Source organism: Lepidochelys kempii, chromosome 1, assembly GCF_965140265.1.
Source record: "Lepidochelys kempii isolate rLepKem1 chromosome 1, rLepKem1.hap2, whole genome shotgun sequence".
NCBI lineage: Eukaryota > Metazoa > Chordata > Testudines > Cheloniidae > Lepidochelys > Lepidochelys kempii.
The window spans coordinates 117,938,401-117,958,740 of NC_133256.1; the positions used below are offsets into that span (position 1 = coordinate 117,938,401).

The 20,340-nt window shown below is 40.6% G+C and overlaps 1 protein-coding gene across 5 annotated transcripts in view; it reads left to right on the top strand.

Moving 5' to 3' along the window:
• AFF3 (ALF transcription elongation factor 3) overlaps nt 1–20,340 on the top strand; it is a 469,443-nt gene that overhangs the window by 338,661 nt on the left and 110,442 nt on the right. For all 5 annotated transcript variants that reach the window (XM_073352102.1, XM_073352119.1, XM_073352110.1 and 2 more), the window contains one exon: nt 8,282–8,333. In XM_073352102.1, coding sequence (XP_073208203.1) covers nt 8,282–8,333 — 52 coding nt within the window. The remainder of the gene's footprint in view (nt 1–8,281; nt 8,334–20,340) is intronic.

The following is a 20,340-nucleotide window of genomic DNA, read 5'->3' on the forward strand; positions in this document are numbered from 1 at the left end:
ATAACAGGGGTTGCTACATTATAATAAACACAGGTAGTTTATGTTACAATATAACTTCATTTAAGGAAACAGCTAAGATTGATAAGTGACAATGTACTTAACTATCACTTAATTTGCCCAAATTCTTAAAATCAAGGAAATGATTAGTTAATGACATAAATATTACACTTGCCCACATATTAAACAAATATATTATTCTGATTAAGTATTTTAAAATGTGTATTTCATCAAAATACAATGTTTTAATATGTTATCTTAGTTAACTTGATTTCAGACTCCAGATATTTTGTTCTAAGGGATACCGTTAAATAGAAAATATCAGATAACATATTTATCAACTGATAGCAAATATTTTTGCTAAAATATTTATGATTACTACTTCTCCATGTACTGCTGATGTTAGATATAGCACTTTGGGGATCACTATTATACTGTTCATATTCTGATCGTTATCATTTCTATCTAGACTTTACTAAAGAGTGGTTATACAACAAGAAAATATACACATTAAGCTCAAACTGATTTCAGTGGCAGCCACTCTTGTCTCTTTATCTAACCTGGGTTCTTATACAGCACCTATCGTTAGGGTGTCTGACGTTATGTCTACACTACAGAGTTAAGTCGATTTAAGCTACATCGACAATCCTCCACCGCTGTAATTAAACCGCTTGTTCACGTTCACATAACGAATCTTGCGACGGTGGAGCATGTCCACAGTTGGTGGTCTTGCACTGACAGAGAAAGCACTGCACCATGGGAAGCTATCTCACTGTGCAACTCACCACCATCTGCCACTGGGTGCTCTGGGCAGGGATCGCAGCACATCATGGTAGAATCAGTGTTCCATGATGCGGTTTTCTTTGTCCCATCATTGCATGGGCTTCCTAATATGTATCACGCCACTTTTCAACAACTCCTGTAAACTGTGCTTCTATCATCTCTGTCTGAAAGCATGGATCCTGCATTGCTCTCCAATCTTGTGATGAGCGTTATGAACACAATAGGGTTGATCTTGCAATATTTCATGAGCTGCGAATCTGATAATGACACTGTGGTGTTTGCCCTGCTGTGTGCCATGGAAAGTAACAATTCAAGATTGATGTTGGCATTCACAGAGCAACTGCACACGGTGGACCGTCTGTACTGGGCTCGGGAAATAATCACTGAGTGGTGGGATAGCATCGTGATGCAGGTATGGGATGATGAGCAGTGACTGCAGAACTTTTGGATGCGCAAAGCCACCTTCCTCACCATCTCCGCTATGAAACTGACCTAAGGATTTTACACACATTTGTATGTATATTGATCTCTTAACTATGTATAACTCTCTTTTATTAATAAATCTTAGATTTTGTTAATAAGGATTGCTGTAAGGGTGTATTTGGGTAAGGTCAGTGGTCTTTTGGGAGTGGTAGAACTTTAATTACGGTAAATAAGGTTTTCAATAACTCCTCATTATATTAGCATTGGCTGTCTAGATGGGAGCCAAAGGTTGGATTGCTTAAAGGGGATTATATTTGACTTCTCCAATGCGGTGTCATAGACGCTGTTTTGTTACTGGCTTGCTGAATCTAATTATAGAATAAACCAGTTTATTCTATAGGGATTGTCTACCCTATTCCTTGCTGTTTGCCCTGAGTAAGCATTCTCAATGTGACCCTTCCAGGCACCACAACCACAGTAATATAGCTGTATAATAAAGGAACACAACTAAGTGATCAGGCAGCTGCATTCTGCACTATCGTAAGTTTGAGTGGTCTTCGAGTGTTGTCACAAGTTGAGCACATTACAGCAAACTAATTATTATCCTTATTTCGACTTGTAAAATTGCAAAGGTTATTATGAGCATGAAATAATCCAGGACATTTTGAAAACCAGCCGCAGTCTATGATTCTGATTTCCTGTAGCAATATTTTTAATGGTTTTCTATAGTCTTTGTAAAGAATGTCTTTTTGTTTCTAATGTATTACTATAGCTATACAATAACAAGCTGGCTGTCTGAAATAGAAGAAACAAGTATCAGATGAGTAAAGTCACCAAGGAAAAACAGGATAAAGGCCTAGCTTACACTACAGAGTTAGGTTGACACAAGGTGGCTTACATCAACCTAATTATGTCAGTGTTTACACTAGAATGCTGCTTCTGCCGAAGTAAGTCACCTGCTACACGAACATAATAACTCCACCTCAACTAGAGGTGTTGTGCTTAGGTCCGTGTCATTAGAGCAGCACAGCGTCCATGTAGACACTGAGTTCTTACATCACCTGTTCTCTGTCAGCCCTGAGTAGGGCTGAGAGCTGGAGCTCCTCCCACCCTGGTGCTGACAGCCCAAGCTGTCACCAGGCACTAGCTGGAGCTGTCAGCACCCGGGCCTGGGGAGGAGGGCTCCAGCTGTGAGCCTGGCCCCTGGCTGACAGCTTGGGCTGTCAGCACTGGAGCCAGGGAGAGAGGAGGCTGATAGTTGAGGCTGTCAGCCTCAGGGCTGCTGAACTGCAGCTGTCAGTGTCCCGCAATCCCCTACCTCAGTCGGTGGAAGCACTCCTAGTCAGGGCATGCCCCACCAACAGGTGGAACATAGTGTGGACATGAACCACCACTTTAATTACTGTGTTGGCTGTACACTGACTTAACTTAAATTGACTTAACTTTCTAGCGTAGGCAAGCCTTTAGTTTATGGTTGTCTGAGGGAAATAACTGAAGTGTGATAAAATTTACAAAAAAATACTTTCAAGTTGGAACTCAGGATTTATTTTTAACTTTTTTTAAAAATTGAGATCTGTGATATTTTAGAATTATCTCTCAAAGAGAAGTGGTTTAAGCCTCATCACTTCAGTTACAATATTTAAAGCTAGAAAAAGCTCTGGTGGAGCTCCTATTCAGAAGAATTATGCCCCAGGGTCCTCGTCACAAGATGTAACCCAACCCATTTTATCTCCAGTTTCTCTGGTTCCATGCTATGCCTGAAGTTCCCAGTTTTAATCTGGCATCTGTTACACATTTCAGAATTGCACTGATGGTTTTTGTGTTCTCTCTGGTGCATGGCAGTGGTATTTTGATGCTGACAGTAACTTATTTTTGCAAGTGACTTCCTAAGACTCTTTCCAGTTATTTTCTTGATTTTCATAACTGAACCCTGGGGGGGGGGAAAGAAACAAGAAGTTCTGGTGTAGCATATAATAGAATGCTGATTTCAATCCCCACTCTGAAAATTCTGAAAAAAAAATATAAAAACCTAACATGAAAACAAAATACACTGAGCATATGTCCTATCATACTGATGGAGCCAGTGTTACTTCTGGTGATGTTTCTTTACCTCAGCTGGACAGCTGCTTTCTCACAGATCCATAAGTGCTTCTGTGAGCAGTCGCCTTAGGACACCAAAATGAGAGCTGCCCTCACAGTGGAGAATTGAGTGGCGATTGCTGTGTGGAAGCTGGCAACTCCAGACTGCTACCGATCAGTCACAAATCAATTTGGAACATCTACTGTAGGGGTTGAAGTGATGCAAGTGCTCAGGGCCATTAATTGTCTCCTGTTACAAAAGACAGTAGTCTGGGCAATGTGTGGGAAATAGTGGATGGCTTTGCAGCAATGGGATTCCCTAGCTGCGGCAGGTGATAGATGGCACACATATCCCAATTTTGGCCCCAGACCACCTTGCGATGGACTATATGAACAGAAAGGGCTACTTCTCTATGGTATTGCAAGCGCTGGTGGATCACCAGGTCATTTCACAACATCAAAGTGGGATGGTCAGCGAAGGTGCGTGACGCACGCATCTTCAGAAACACTGACCTGTATAGAAAGCTACATGCAGGACTTTCTTTCCAGACCAGAAGATTGTAATTGGGGATGTGGAAATGCCAATTGTGATCCTGGGAGACCCAGCCTACCCCTTGTTCCCATGGCTCATAAAGCCTTATATCGGAAACCTTGACAGCAGCAAGGAGCACTTCAACAACAGGCTCAGAAGATGCAGAATGACTGTGGAATGTGCCTTTGACAGATTAAAGGGTCACTGGTGCTGCCTTTTTAGCAGGCTAGACCTCAATGAGGAAAATATTCCCATGGTCATAGCAGCCTGCTATGCTCTGCATAACATTTGTGAAAGTAAGTGGGGAATGTTTCTGTAGGGGTGGAGTCTTGAGGTGGATCGGCTGGTGGCTGCTTTTGAGCAACCAGACACCAGGGCAATTAGAAAGACTCAAGGCGGGGAGCTATTTGAATCAGGGAGGCTTTGAAGGAAAATTTTGACAGTGAGCCCCAGTAATGTGTCTTCTGTAATTAAGGCTACGTTTTAGTCATGGGTATTTTTAGTAAAAGTCATGGACAGGTCATGGGCAGTAAACAAAAATTCATGGCCCATGACCCGTCCATGACTTTTACTAAAAATACCCATGACTAAAACTTGTGGGGGCTGCCCAGGGCTCCCTCAGATGCTGAGGGAAGGCGGTCCGGGTGCTGGGGGGGCGGGCACTGGTGCGCAGCCAGGACCTCTGCTGGTGCTGCGGGGGGAGCAGTGCTGTGGGCAGAGGCAGTGCGCAGAACTGCCTGGCCATGCCTCTGCCTAGCAGCTGAGTGAGGGGGATGTCGCTGCTACTGGGGAGCACCCCAGGTAAACATCGCCCAGAGCCCACCTCACCCCCTCCCATGCCCCAATCCCCTGCTCCCTCCCACACCCAAAAGTTGCACTGTAATATGACCCTTGTAATGATTGCTGAGTGCATTAAGTGTACTCTTCAAATGTTACTATTGCTATTGTGTATGAATTTCAGCGGCAACCATCATATGTAGTCCAATAAAGATTTGTTTTCTTTCCATAAGTTCATTATTATTTAACAGCTATACAAACATTTCTATTACCTAGAAGGGACATTACAATGAAGAGCACTTTTTAATGAGGCTCTCACAGTGGGTGTATGTCCAGCTGTCATTGTGAAACATGCCTCTAAGGATGGAGTGTCTGGGGTACTGTGATGGGCCAGGAACATACAAGGAATGTGTGTGTGGGGGATTTTGGGGAGGTCATGGAAGGCAGTTCTGAAATGGCTGCAGGGTGAGGTGAGTATGGATGTGTTCTTCCTGCAGCACAGTCAGGGACCTCAGCATGTCCGTTTGGTCCTCGAGCAGCTGTATGATCTGCTCCTTCCCCTGTTTCCTCTTCTGGCTATCTGTTTGCAGTTTTTCACTGATAGCCTCTCTCCAAGCTCTCTCCTTGCTATCAGCAGGATCAGATGATGATAGCACTTCCTTGAACATGTCTTCCTTACTCCTCCTGGTACATCTCTTTATCAGACTGAGCTCCTCAGCCAGTGTTCAAGAGGAGACTCTCAAGGCCATATCTCCAAAAGCTATAGAAACAATCGACAGAGGCACTATTGTGAGTGCATGCACCACCTTGATTCATACAAATTACATACACCACTTTTCTCACTTTCCCTTGGCAAGCATACAGCACATCGAGAGCCCTAACCATGGTGAGTTAGGCACAAAGGAAAGGGGGTAAGATGGGACAAATCGGGGGGGGAGGTTAATGGTGGATCATTAATCATTACAAGCGCTTAGGGACACTATTCTGAATACTGACACTGTTTTCCACAGGTGGAGTAATAGAAGCTGATATCTTGCTCCTGAGGGTAACCGAGGATGCTCCTGCATGTGTGTGGCTGCAGACCAAGTCCATATGCTGCTCACCTGTGTGCTGCTTTGGTGCCTGCAGACATAACTGCTGATTGGTGTAGCAAAGTTTCCTTCCGCAGGGGAAGGAACAAGACAGCCCTCCCAAGGAATCTACAGCAAAGGATTGCAGAGTACTTCCACAAAAGTTTCCTAGAGATCAGTATGGCGGATTCCTGGGACATCCCGGTGTGCATCAACAAACTTTTCCACATGCCCCTCCCCGGGTCTAGCTACACAGGGGAGTGAGAAATAGATGCATACAGTGCTACTGTTGGTTATTTCTATCCCTCTTCTACCCTGGAAACAAAAATAGCTCTAGCTCATTTCTCCCTGCAATATCAAAGCACAATGAGTAATTACCAGAGCTCCCCTGTCCTGCATCCGGCATGCCAGAGCCAGAGTGCTGGGGCTGGCTAGATCCCTCCAGAGATTGAAACATGCCATGCCACCAGACAACCCTGTCACCTGTCCTCCATCCCGATCCTCCTCCAACTCCACTTCCTCATCCACCACTTTGTCCTCAGAGTTCACTCCACTGGCCACTGCCTCCAGTCCCCATGGAGTATCCACGGGGTTCTTGGCAGTGGAGTCGGGGTCGCCACCGAAGATGCATGTAGCTCCTTGTAAAAGCGGCATGTCTTTGGCAACACACCAGACTGACAATTGGCCTCCCTTACTTTCTTGTATGCCTGCCTCAGCTCCTTAATCTTTGCGCAACACTGCTGCGTGTCCCTCTCATACCCATTCCGCTCCGTGCCATGAGCAATCTGCCCATAAGTATTGAAGTTCCTATGGCTGTTGCAGAGCTATGACTGCACAGCCTCCTCTCCCCACAGACCTAGCAGATCCACCAACTCCATTACATGCCTGCCTGGAGTACATTTGCTGCGGGGAGCTGCCATGGGAAGATGCTATGTGAGCTGTCCACGCTGAGAAAACAGGAAGTAGAATTTCAAAAATTCCCAGGTCTTTAAATGGGGGAGGATCGCATGCCTGTGTACCTGGCTGCAGGGCAGCGGAGTTCAAAGTGGTGACCAGAGCGGTCATGATGGGCATTAGGGGTCATCTCCTGGAGGTCTATGAGGGTGCCATAAGCAACGCAGTGTCTACACTGGCATTGCCTCATTCTAACTTCATCGCAAAAAAACTGTGTGGCTCTTGTCCAGGTGGTTTTATTATGTCGGCATAGCAAGAGAGTTACAGCAGCAGAGGAGCATTGCAGTGTATACCTCTCCACTGTTTTGTCAACAAAACTGTAGTGTAGACATGGCCTCGGTATGCAGCCAGATTTTGCTGAAGCTGGCACTTCAGTTTTGAATCTCTACCACAGAGAAAGAAGCTTTGAATAGGTAGCAGTAAATCCAGAAAAAACAGCAACCGGGTTAATTAGACTGTGGGATAGTAGGAGTTACCCTTTACAGTCCAACTTTCCACTACTGCAGTTGGAGGTAGCATCAGCCTTCCCAACCTTATTAAGAGCATGGATTAACCTGGAAGCTGAAACCAAGGTACTTCTCCAGCAATGAAGTGCTCTTTGTTCTGTAGCTGCAGTGGTAAACTGCTAGTGGTACCAGTAGCAGTAAGTCTTATAGAAGGGTGGCTAGGCTGTGTGCTCCTTTTGGATATGGTGTTCCTTTGCCTTCTGTGTGATCTCGTGAAACATACACCCTGTTATCCATTTAAGAATTAGGTTTTTCAGCCACCTTCTCGTGAGATTAGGCACAAGTACAAGGAGGTGGTTTGAGATGATTACATACGTCTCCTTTATATATTTACATTCTGGGGACCACCCACATCACAGAATGCATTTAAATTGTTCACCAAACTTTCTTTTGGAGTCAAGACTAAATTACAGTTTCACTTTTCCCAGACTACAAGAAAAATTAGCTACTTTTCCAATGACTATTATTAGACACTTTTTTTTTTTTAAAGAGTAGGATCCCTTCATTGGAGACCTTTCAAATAGTGGGTAAAGTCTTCACACCTCCGAAATTCCTTTAACTGCTAGTTATTTAACTCTAGGTTGCAATAAAATTCTAAGAGGTTGAAAACAAGCTCCTTTTTTTGCATGCAAATTTAAATATTTTTGGTGATGGTTTGGGGAAAAGGGATGAAATCCCCATTAGAAAAGGTGAGATCTTGTCTATTTTCAGATGATACTGATAAATTCTTCTGAGCATTGTGGAATTATAGTATTGTTTTAATTATTTCAGTCGATAAGTCAGCATTGCTTCAAGCCTGTACTTGAGCAAAAAAATGGCCTTTGGGAAACATGAGGTCAGTCTTGTTTGATGTCACAACAGTGCCAGTGTAAATATCTATTAGAAAGCACTTTGTAAGTTCTACAAAGTAATCTTTCTTCTGTTGGGGAATGCCCACCTGTCAGCATCAAAAATGTTCTTTTATAGCATTTAAAATCTGTCACGTAATGCTTCTAATTACCATAATCTTCTCAAAATCCATTGCTACTGTAGTAATCAATTGGTTTCCTCAAGTATTAATAGTCAACAACGAGTTAACAAGCTAATTGGCAACAGATATAACACTTCATGTCTAATTATTTGGTAATTAAAATGTACTTTTTCTATTATTCTTTCTCCAGAATGCTAGAAGATGACCTCAAGTTAAGTAGTGATGAAGAAGAGAATGGCCAGGTATGAGCTACTGAATTCAAATGTAATCTGTAGAATGTTTAATACCAAGTCTGATTTATTCAAGTAATATTACGCTATTACTTTTTAAAGTATGTGTAGAGGTTATCAAAATAATTTAAAGTACTGTAAATGGAATACCAGATGTGCTTGTTTCATGCCAGATTGTTTGTTTTAACTACTGTATTTAATGGAAATGTGCTACACTGCTCTTGATTTATTAGCTTGATGTAATTCGGAAATATTTTTGGATACGTCTGTTTTTTAAATAAAAAAATAATTCTGTGTTAAAGATTCAGGTCCAAATCTTCAAACCTGGGTGTCCAAAGGTCCTAAATCTATATCTGGCACCAAAAATTAAAATGGTCTGATTTTCAAAAGGTGCTCATCTGCCATTGAAGTTGATGGGATTTGCAGTTGCTCAGTACTTCTGCAACCCAGGCCACTTACATGTTGGTACATGAATTTATGTGCATTACTTTGGGTGCCCAGGTGTGAAAAGGTTGATCTCATTGCTTTTAATTTCTCTTTAGTTTGGCTACATCTACACTTGGAGCTGGGGGTGTGATTCCCAGTTCCTGCAGACATAATCATGCTAACTCTTCTTGAGCTAGAGCAGTGGTTTTCAACCTGTCGTCTGCGTCTACTAAGATCTGTAGACTATGTCTAAGATTTCCAAAGGGGTCCGCGCTTCCATTTGAAATTTTTTAGGGGTCTGCAAATGAAAAAGGTTGAAAACCACTGGAACTGGAACAGTTTTTCTCAAGCAGTTTTTCTCAAGGACCGCTGCCAGTTCCTGAGATCTCCCTGACACATGTTAGAAAGGCAGCAAGCCAGTCCCTGGTATCAAAAAAGTTGCGAAACACTGAGCTAGAGCACTAGAAATAGTAGTGTAGCCACAATAGCACAGACGGCAGTGAGCAGCAACATGGGCTAGCCACCCAGAATACCAGCCTGCCTGGATCCCCTGGGTATGTATGTGGGGCGGCCGCCGCTGCCCATGCTGCTGCAGCCACACTACTGTTTTTAGTGCGCTTGCTCAATGAGAGCTAGTGCAAATATGTTGACACAAGCTCAAAACCACACCCCTCGCTCGCAGAGTAGACATAGCCTAAGCATCTGTATTTTAAAACATGCTGCAAACCTTTTTGATATTTATATTAGATAAACTAATATTTCACCAATTTTGAATAAAAAGGTTGGGTGTTAAGAAGATTCAGCTCATGGATTAAAGTTGTTTACCATATTTATAAAATTTCTTTTTGCTTAATGTATTTCTTGCAAGGGATCCCGAAACACGTCCGAGTTAATTACTTTTCTTGCATGTCTCGGTAGTTTACTGTACAGTGTGTAGACAGACTAGGGCAAGGCGAAATAAGAGACAAAGAGAATGTTCTGGGAACAGTAATGAGCTCAAGGAATTGTTGGGTTCAAGGAGTAGGATTGTGTGTTTTAGGAAGTAAACGTTAGGATTTAGGAGTCACAGTAAACCATTGAGTTAAGGAAGAAGAGATGAGTCTCAATTAAGGATGGGATTTGGAATCATGGAAACATGGGACAGGGTGGCTGTTTCTGAAAATGGTAGAAAATAGGCATATGGATCTATATCTCCCATGGCAAATGGAGATAGGGATAAGAAGGTGTATGCTAGTCAAGGAATGCAGGGTATAAGAACATAATACATTTGGGGGGGGGAGGAAATTGCTGTTAATTCCTGCCTACTTCCACAGACCTGACGTCTTTTTCTCCCTGTGCCACATCTTCAAGCTAATAATACCTTTCCTATGGCTCAGCAACTGGTATTGTGAATGTTAGCTTCTGGAATACTAAGTACCAGGCAATAGAATATTACAGTATCGCCTTTTTGTTTTGTATAATCTATTTTTCTGCTTATACCACCTCATACCTTTCAGAGTAGCAGCCGTGTTAGTCTGTATTCGCAAAAAGAAAAGGAGGACTTGTGGCACCTTAGAGACTAACCAATTTATTTGAGCATGAGCTTTCGTGAGCTACAGCTCACTTCAGTACAGTTCACTTCAGCTACAGCTTCACTTCAAGTGTAGCTCACGAAAGCTTATGCTCAAATAAATTGGTTAGTCTCTAAGGTGCCACAAGTCCTCCTTTTCTTTTCACCTAATACCTTGTTTACCTTTTTAATTATTAGTGTGCAGTGCATTAATGGTTTCAATGACTTTTACGCTGTTGCCCCTTTTTCCTGATCAGTGTGCTGGAAGATAGCTCCATTTAGCACATCTTCCATGAAGTGGTTCCTCCATTTCAGACTAATTATTTTATATTTTAGACACTGACCTCCTTTTGCCATCTGCTGGACCAATCAGCTAAATCAACAATATCCTATAGAATCTGTTTGCATCATTGTTCCTTAATATTTACTCTCCCTCTCAGTTAAATTATCTCAGAAATCCTGGAGATCTTGACCCCAATCCTGCGCTGCCTCCAAGATGTGCTTAATGCCACTTTTGCCCTCTTTCCCACCAGTCCTGGGTGGCCAGGAACTAAGTTGTTCTGCAGTGTAAATTAGAGCATCTTCAAGGGTGTTTTGACTTATATCATCTCTCTATGACCTCCAGGAGCCGTTCGGCAATGGGGGAATATTGTACAAGTGTGGAAGTATAGAAATTCCTTGACCTTGTCCCATTTCCCTGGATATATATTCTATACAAGGGGCCAGGAGTAGGACCCTCTATGGTGGTTCTTTGCCACCCAAGAATTTCTCTGACACTAAATTGGTAAGACCGCATTATGGCTGCTTTGTGCCACCAAAGAGGTATAAATCAACTGAAGCAGGGCTGAGGAGCTAGTCCCCTATTTTGAATGCCTTCAGCTAAATCATTTGTATATGTTATGAACAATTGATTTCCTAAAACTGTTCCCAGTGGCGAGCTGGTCTTGTGGTTAAGACACTGGTCTGAAACTGAGGAGACTGAGTTCAGTTCCTGGCTTTACCAAGACTGTCCGCGTGATCTTGAGCAAGTTGCTGAATCTCTCAGTGTCTTGGTTCCTCATCTGCAAAATGGAAATAATCATACTTCTTTACTCCCATGCATTGTCCATCTTGTATACTTAGAGCATAAGATCCTCAGGAAATGGGCTTTTTCTTTTGTGTATTTACACAGTGCCTAGCAATATGGGGCCCTGAGCTCTGATGGGACCTTTAGGCACTACCGTAATACAAATAATCCTTAGTAATTTCCCTTGTTGATGAGAAAAGTAGTAAATGTTCATCTGACTTGCAAGAGATGGGCCTAAATGAGAGTAATCACTCTCCAGCCAGATTCACAATTTACAACTACCTTTCTCCATCTGAACTTCATGGCTTGGTCCCACACCTGTAGCTGACATTTGTCCCCTGCTGTTTACCAGGTTTTTGCGCAGAAGCCTACTTTACTTCCTATTCCATGACTCTTACCTTACCCATTAATCTCAGATTTGAGTCAGAGGAACAGGAACGAATGGGGACAGAAAAAAATATATGAATGAATTTCAGTTTTTTATATAACTAAGTGCTACTATCCCTCAGAATAATTATAATCATTCAGTAATTGAGGGGAAATTTTACAAGAACTAGAAACCTTTTTTTTTTTTGCCATTACTTAAATCAGAAAAAAGATTTTTTTTAACAAGAATTCAAAATTTGGAGGGAGATTTTGTATTTGATTTTGAAATATCCAAGAAGCCAATGAAAAATGCTGAGGTTATACAGGTGAGGAGAGGAGCCTGACACATGTCAACACTGATGTTTGGAGAATTGTGACAAAGCAAGAGAACGTGAATGGTGGGGATACAGAGGTCAAGATGGGAAATGGATATGTGAATAAGAGCTTCAGTAGGGGAGTGACCAAGGCCTTGCTGAATGTGGACTGCATTCCAGGGGTTACAATAGGCAAGATTCATAGACTTGGGAGCTATGGGGAGGCAAAAGAGGATAGCGTTGAACTGAGCGTGTGTGTAAGCGAGCCTACAGTAATTACATTATCCACAAATATTAGACAGTCAATTTTAATTACATAAATGTATTTTCCTCCTTTAATGAGCATAGTTTATCCATTTAAACTGATCATTTTAATTTTACAGGCAGTAATCATAGGAATTGATATGTAGAAGGAAAATTTCCAGTTGGCATATTTTATTTCATACACATTGAAGAAAATTTACCTTTTAATCCCCAATCAATATCTAAAGACCACACAATTAACAGATAGCAAGGTCATTAACATAAATCTACAAGGTAAAGAGCCACTTCCTTTTGATTTATAATGAATAGAGTAATAATTTTGTCATCATCTCTCTCAGAAAGTGTCTGATGCTTTGTAGCATGAAGATGTCAAAACTGTACTTAAGATTGTTCAGAGTACTGAACTGGGGTGGTTATTGCCTCTTGGTTCCCTGATGTGTGGAATGGCACATGAAACATTCACATTAGAATACTCTGCTTTTCATTGTAGAGGTCACTGGATAACTTAAATCAGTCTTGGGTGTAATATTAAAAGGAGATTGCCAATTGTAATATGAACAATTCATTTTTTCTTCTTTGTCCTTTTACAATATGAAAATTTCCGAACAGAAAGCAGAGCCTTTAAGGGAAAAAACACTCTGAATTTACTTATGCAATTCATGTCAATCAATGGCCAAATAAATTAACTGACTGCTATGCATACATGGAATAATAATCTAACGTATTTTTGCAACCCAAGTCTCTTTCCTTGAATGCATTTTTCTCCTCAGGATCAGGTTGGTTGCCACTGAAATTTTGTGGCTGTGAAAATTTATTACCCACAGAGTCAATCTACATTCAGTCTGCCAAGTCTGAATAAATAGAGTCATTGTGCTTGTCTGGAATATGTAACCAAAGTTCAACCAGTCAGCTTGACTTTCACATCCCAAGAGATTCATAAAAGCCAACACCCTGGTATGTGCTCTTGATTCCTGCCAAAATTTTGTAAAATTGTATAAACAGAAGTTGAAGAAGGAATCAAAACTTGGTCTGAGAAACGTGGCTCCAGACTCAAACTCTTGGTGTACTTAAAGAAAAGAACTAAGTTTTAATACTTTGATTAATAATGATATGGACATCTCTTAGCAAGAGCAGGTAAATAGGTTATGAAGATTAAAGAGCTATATACAGGGTACATAGGAAATCAGTGAATTATCTCAAACACTGCTTAATACATTCATTTTGCCTATGTAAGTTATACAAAAGGAAAAATTAGAGCAGCTTTTACATGTAAATAGCTGCCTTCTTTAGGCGCTGATAGAAATAGATAAACACTGCAGGATCACACTCCGGTATTAGACTAATACATATGTAAGTTTCCTTCCATCTAAAATATAGCATTAAACACAATTGATGCTTAGCTTTAATATAATCCAAAATGAATAAGCTGCTGTCAGGATTCTTAGTAGTACAGGAATTTAGACACCAGTTGAAAACTAGCAGCTCTTTTCCATTCTTGTGAATGAAGCAAGAGTACATTAGTCCAATCACTCAATCACAATCAATACAGCTATATATCCCCCAGCAGAAAATAATTTGTTTTTAGAAGTCCTCAAGTTGTGTTTAGTGAATATGTCTTACTACAGCCTACATTATCAGACAATACTATGTCTTGAATTTCTGGACATGCATTCACAATCAATACAAAGTTAAAATTTGTAATGAAAAGAAAGGCCATGCATGTAAACTTCTCCAGAGTCGAATCATTTTTAACAAAGCTAAATAAATCCAAGTAAATACAGCCTCTACATCTGAATTTAAAAGTCCCAGGAAATTTGAAACAGTGACTTATTTCAGTCTGTAATTAGTTCCAAAACTGGGAGCAAAATGGCAACCTGCTTTTTTGCCATAAGATCTTAGATGATATTATGGGGCTTTATGAAGTCTAATATCAGCCAATCACAGAGCATAGCCAGGTGCGTAAAGAGAAAACAGATCCATCAGGTAAATTGGAACAGGGCCATGCAATCTGTTAGCCATCAGAACTATTTTTAGTCAGTATCTTGCATAACAGGATGCTAATTGCATTTGCATATGCCATGGCCAGAGAATGTACCCACATCCGGTCATTTCCACATAGTACTCCATCTATGCACCTCTTCAATGGTGCTGTACTTGCTGCCTTCTCAGGAATGACAATAAGCAGAGAGATGAGAACAGTCAGACCTAAAAAAACAGAAAGCAAACATCTTTTCAACATCAGACCTGGGTTTAAAGGTTTGGAAACAATCTTCAAAATGTTTGGAGGTTTAGGGTCTGATTCTGAACCACCAATATTAATGGGAGTTTTGCCATTTATTTCAATGCAGGTAGGATTGGTTAAAAAAACCAAAAACCACACACATCCAAAAGCTTAGTCAAAACCTATCTGTCTTTTTCAAAATAAGTTGGTTTTCCAAGATGTTCTGGGAAACTTGTAAAAAAAAATTCCTTTCCTTTGAGAACAATCTGTTCATGATGATTGTCCATAGTACAAGAAACATCTCAGTTCAGGTCAAGAGCAGAAGCAGAAGAGCAGAGATGAGCAAAAATGAAAATAAAAAATGTTTGGTTTCAGGGATTGGTGAAGTCTCAGGCCAGCCCTTCCTTAATCTGGACTGGTTTGCTCAGCCCTCTCTTCTGTAGGTAATGTGACTATATTTCTTGATTGGAAAAAATGATCCTCATTATTAATATGAACTTCACTTACCCAGGGTAAGTCCATTATTATCTGCATATTAAAGGAATGATCCTTTTGGCAACAAACCAAACTAAAATCTGGAACAAGATTTAAGTAAGTCAATGGAGCCAATTTTCAGCAATGCTGTGGTTTGCCTGCACTGATTTTAAAGCTTTGTGACATCTACATTTGCACTTTAGCAAGGAATGACAAGAAGACCATGATTGCTTCACTGAAACTGACAGATAAGACACCATAAGAGTGCAGTCTGATCCTGCCAAACTTGGCTCTGTGTTACAAAATCAGATTCAGTGTATGAAAGGCAGGATCAAGCTCTCAATTTGAATACTGTTGCCATGACTCACAGTACTAACATAAATTAGAGATTGGCCTAAATCAAAGTTTAGGGAGGTTCACAATAGATCAAGTTCTGATTTGGGTTCTTCTCTAGTAGCAAACACTTTAAAATAGACTGTAAATTAAACAAATACAAGCACATCTTACTTCGCTCCCCATATTGCTAAATAAAGTTGTTTCTTTACACATCTCCAAATTCTGTCTATTCCCACGATCACAACTGTTGTCCAAGCCTGAAGATTTCTCACCTTGACTACTACAACCTCCTCATCTCTGGCTCCCGAAAAGCTGGCCTTGTCGTCTTCAGTATAGCAAATATTCTTCCACTGAAATTATCTATATTGCCTGCCATCTGACCATGTCCAGCCCCAGTCACTAAGGATCTGACCCAAAAACCAATGAAGTCACTTCAATAACTCCTGCTGACTTTAAAAGGCTTTAGATCAAACACTAAACCTTTCACATGTTATCCCTGGCCTTCAACATCAAATTTAAATCAAAGCCCTTGACAAATTAGCCCCTGCACGTCCCATTTCACTGTCATCTCCTGTAAAGCTGCACAATCAACCGCTGCCTCCCATATCCTTCTCCCCCTTCATTTCCATTCCTTCTTCCATGTGAACATCTATACATGAAACCCATGCCATGTTTCCATCCTCTGCTCACCTCCTTAAAACACACTTCTTCCATGAAGACCATAAATACTAGTGCTCCTGCCAAAGAACTGTTAACCAGCAATAATAAATCATTATAATTAAATAACTTTTTTAAAAAAAATATGCAGCTTACAAGGCACGAGCTAACTCCACCACTCAATTGCTTGCATGCTGCTGCATTCCATCTACCATCCCTTATCTGTCTATGTCTATTTAGTGTAAGCCAATGTTTCCTGTGCTGGAGAAGTGAGCTCTCCCTCCAGAGGCAACAGACTAGTCAGGAAGAGGCATGAGGCAAGTAAGATGAGTGTTGCTGAGGAAAGCTGCAGAACCCCAGATCTGCCCCTCCTGCTCACTGCAAAAGTGCTGCCACGTCTGCAGACAACATAGCAGGCAGCTCCTTGAAAGCCATCTGTCTTCCTTCTCTCCCCTGCCCCCAGTATCTCTCTACAGGAACTATCTGTGGGAGCAGCCTACATATACAAGGGAAAAGGCTCCAAGTGTTGCCAAGCTGTTCTCTACTCCTATGAATTTAACTCAGGCTTGGTGTGGTACCAGGGAGTCCCTCCTCAGCATGAGTGGGAGTCTGAGGAGGAAGAAGATCAGAGGTACCAGAAGGGTTGACAGCAGGGAGAGTCAGCTAAATATGTGTCAAAGAGCAAAAAGAATAAGAAAGAAAAAAAGACAAGACAGAGAAAAGACAAGAAGGAATAAAAAGAACAAACAGAAATGACGGAGAAAGGAGTCACAGTAACAACTGCTTTAGGATATTGCAAAGGGACCTGGAGAAGGATCCATCTGCCAGATCATCAGAAGAAGTTTGAGAACTGCTATTATAAACTCTCCAGGGCAGGGCCTTCGGTGAAATCGTGCACCCAATGAGGTCAATGGAAGTTTTGCAATTGACTTCAGCGAAGCCTGGATTTCACCTCGTCTTCTTTCTTGCCTCCCGACAGTTTGGGCAGTGACTAAAAAAATACTTTGATATTTACAAAACATCAGAAACAGTGATGGCAGTGGCAGTGGGCAGGGACAAAGTTAAGAATATTTGGTGTACCTAGAGACTTTTTGGAATAGTCCAACTGTAATTTAAATTCTCATGCTTTCTAATGATTTGTGTAAAACTTTGGCATTCTGTTGAAGTTTGGGGTAGTTTCCCCTGATGTGTTCACAATTTCAATGCCACTTTCACTAAAAAATTTTTGTCTTGGATTAAGAGAATCCTCCTTTGAAAGAAGACTCTTTCTCTTTGCAAGGTAATTGCTGCTTCCCTGAACTGACAGAATTTTCGCCAGTGTCACTGGGCATTATTAATTTTATTAGTCATTTTATTAATATAAGATGGAACGAACTTTAATATTTTTAATGTAGACAAGTAGGAGCCAAATTACCTTGTGTCAGTTGGAATGCTACATGTGTATACAAAGGCAGAATTTGGTCATAGATCTTTTTGGGGTTCTAAAGTCAGAATAGAAAAATCAACATTTGCCAACATGTAAACTTTGCTAAATGGCTAATACTATGTATGCAGCAAATTTGGCATTACAGATATTAACTAGTTAATACAATACCCCTGAGAGGTATTTAGTTATTATTATTTCTATGATATTGACAAGGAAACTGAGACAGACAGAAAGATTAACTGATTTGTTCAAGGCTACATGATGAAACAGAGGCAGACTCTGGACTAGAACCCTAATCTTTTAATTCGTAGTTCCTGACTCACATCTCTAGAATACGCTGCCCCTTAAGATGAAGAAGGATTAGGAGAAAATGAACAACAAACTCCAGAAATATACTGATTAAAAAGCCCAAGGTGGCAAACAAATATTCAGGAGCTGAAAGCCCCTCCCCCAAAAAAATTTAGTAACTTTTTAGCTTGTGAACCTTAAATAAGCATTGACTGGATAATGAAACCACCAACACATAGCTATTGCAGATTTACAGAAGAAACACTCAAACTATATAGTCGACAAATTATTTTTAAAACCCTCAGAAAAAAAAAACAGATTGGAAAAATAATCCTCAGAATAATATTAAGAGCAAAGAATATAATAAGATAAAGTGTGCTGAAATAATATACAGTAAATCAGCTGAACATGAGCTCCCAGTGCAGTCCTGGGCCAAAAGGACTAATGCAATTCTTGGTTGTATAAACAGGAATATCAAGTAGGAATAGGAAGGTTATATTACCTCTGTATTTGGTTTTGGTGTGATCACTGCAGGAATAGTACGTCCAGTTCTGAAGTCCACACTTCAAGAAGGATGTTGATAAATTGGAGAGGGTTCCGAGAAGAGCCATGAGAATGATTAAAGGATTGGAAAACATGCCCTGTTGTGGTAGACTTAAGGAGCTATGTAGTTTATCAAAGAGGAGTTTAAGGGGTGGCTTAATCACAGTCTATAAGTACTTACATGGGGATCAGAAATGTGATAATATATGGCTTCTCAGTCTAGTAGACAAAGGTATAACTTCCAATGACTGGAAACTGAAGCTAGACAAATTCAGACTAGAAACAATGTGCAGATTTTTAACAGTGAGGGTAATTAACCATTTGGGACAATTTATCAAGGGTTGTGGTGGATTCTTCATGACTTATAATTGTTAAATCAAGATTGGATGTTTTTCTAAAAGATATGCTCTAATTCAGCCACAGTGATTGAACTAGAAGCAGGAATTAATTCATGGAAGCCTGTGGTCTGTGTTATACAGGAGGTCAGAGCAGTGGACTCTTCTGGCCTTTTAGATAAAAAAAAATGTGTTTCTGATCTTAAAAATAAAAAGTAAGAAAATTAAAGTAAGATGAAAGTCCATCCAATGCCTAAATACAAGCAGTGCGAAAAAGGTAAAGTCTGACTGACAAGCCTCATGTAAGGACATTTGATCTGATGTGACTCCCAAGCTTCTGTATATTCTAATAATATCGGAATGCAGCTAACCTCATATCAACTTTGACAGCTTTTAATAGAAGTTGAAATATAATTATCCATGTCTGCTTCCTTTTGCAACAGATGCTAATTTCAATATCAAATGCCTTATCATGTAGTTCTTCCTGTGTATCAGTGCCCTGAAATGAAGTGGCAAAGACGCACTCTGTAAGCAAGGAAATTGTCCTTATGGTCATATCCTTTCTGATTACTAAGCAGAGGTGGAACCTACAAATAGAGGAACACAAACAAGCTGTACTGAATATACCAAGTTCAGTTACGTCTATTATGTTAACTGAATAAAGTTCAAGGAGGCAATGGACCAAATTCTTTTCTCACTTACAATGGTACAACCCTAATGAAGTCTATGGAATTATACAAGTGTCACAGAGAGCATAATTTGGCACAGTACATTTAACCTACTGTACTAATGGCCAGCAGGTAGTCCTCAGGAGAGTAAAAATGGACAGCAGAGTATCTGCATATCCAACCACAAGCTAGCTGGATCCCACATGACAAAGTGTGTGTTCTAGGTGTACACTTCAGTGTGTGGCTTCTGTGTCCCAAAGACACTCTTACAACCCATCAGAACATTTTTCAGGACCTTTAATTAGCCTGTTTTCCAAAAATCCCTGCAAACTCAGAGGTTTATGTAGCATTTCTGTTCCCAGTAGATAAAAAACTTAGAGATTTCTGGGCCCACTTTAACTCTCCAGGATGTCTGTCGCAACAGCTCCATTCAACTTGTTCTGCTCACTGCTTCATGCCAATTACAACGAACTAGCTTACTGCTCAGTCCCAATTACAATGAAGACATTTAATTTCCTCTTTGATTTCCCTACAACAACAGATTGCAACTTGTGGCGCTTCAAGTAGTTTTGGTAGCTCATTTAATACACACAGAAAACTGAATATCTGCTGATTATGTTCCCAAGTACCAGCTCATTGCAATAAAGGATGAAGAGAAGAGATGCAATCTCCAGAGCATGAGAATCTGAAAATGATTACTGCTGGCAGAAAACTTGTTTTGTCTCATAGTCCTGGGGTACAGTTAAAATCTTTCATGAATGATTAATGAACTATAGTCAGATCAATGAAACTTTGTCCTAAATGTATCCATAACCTACTCAGGAGGGGGACGGAGGTGGCAGAACAGGCCTGGCCCTTGTAATTTGCGACCGTTGAAGTAGTGAAACCGAGTAATTCATCTAATGGACTCTGGCTAGTTTTTCAACTTTCTTTACATGAATCACCAAAGTGAGTTTTTTCTTTGCTGTTTCCTATTTAGCAGGAAAGTTTAAATTCAATGAGCCAAACTCTGAAACCCTTACTTACGTTGTGTCCCTTACTCTGTGACTGTGAGAGGAGTAAGGTTTTACTCATTGTAAGTAAGGG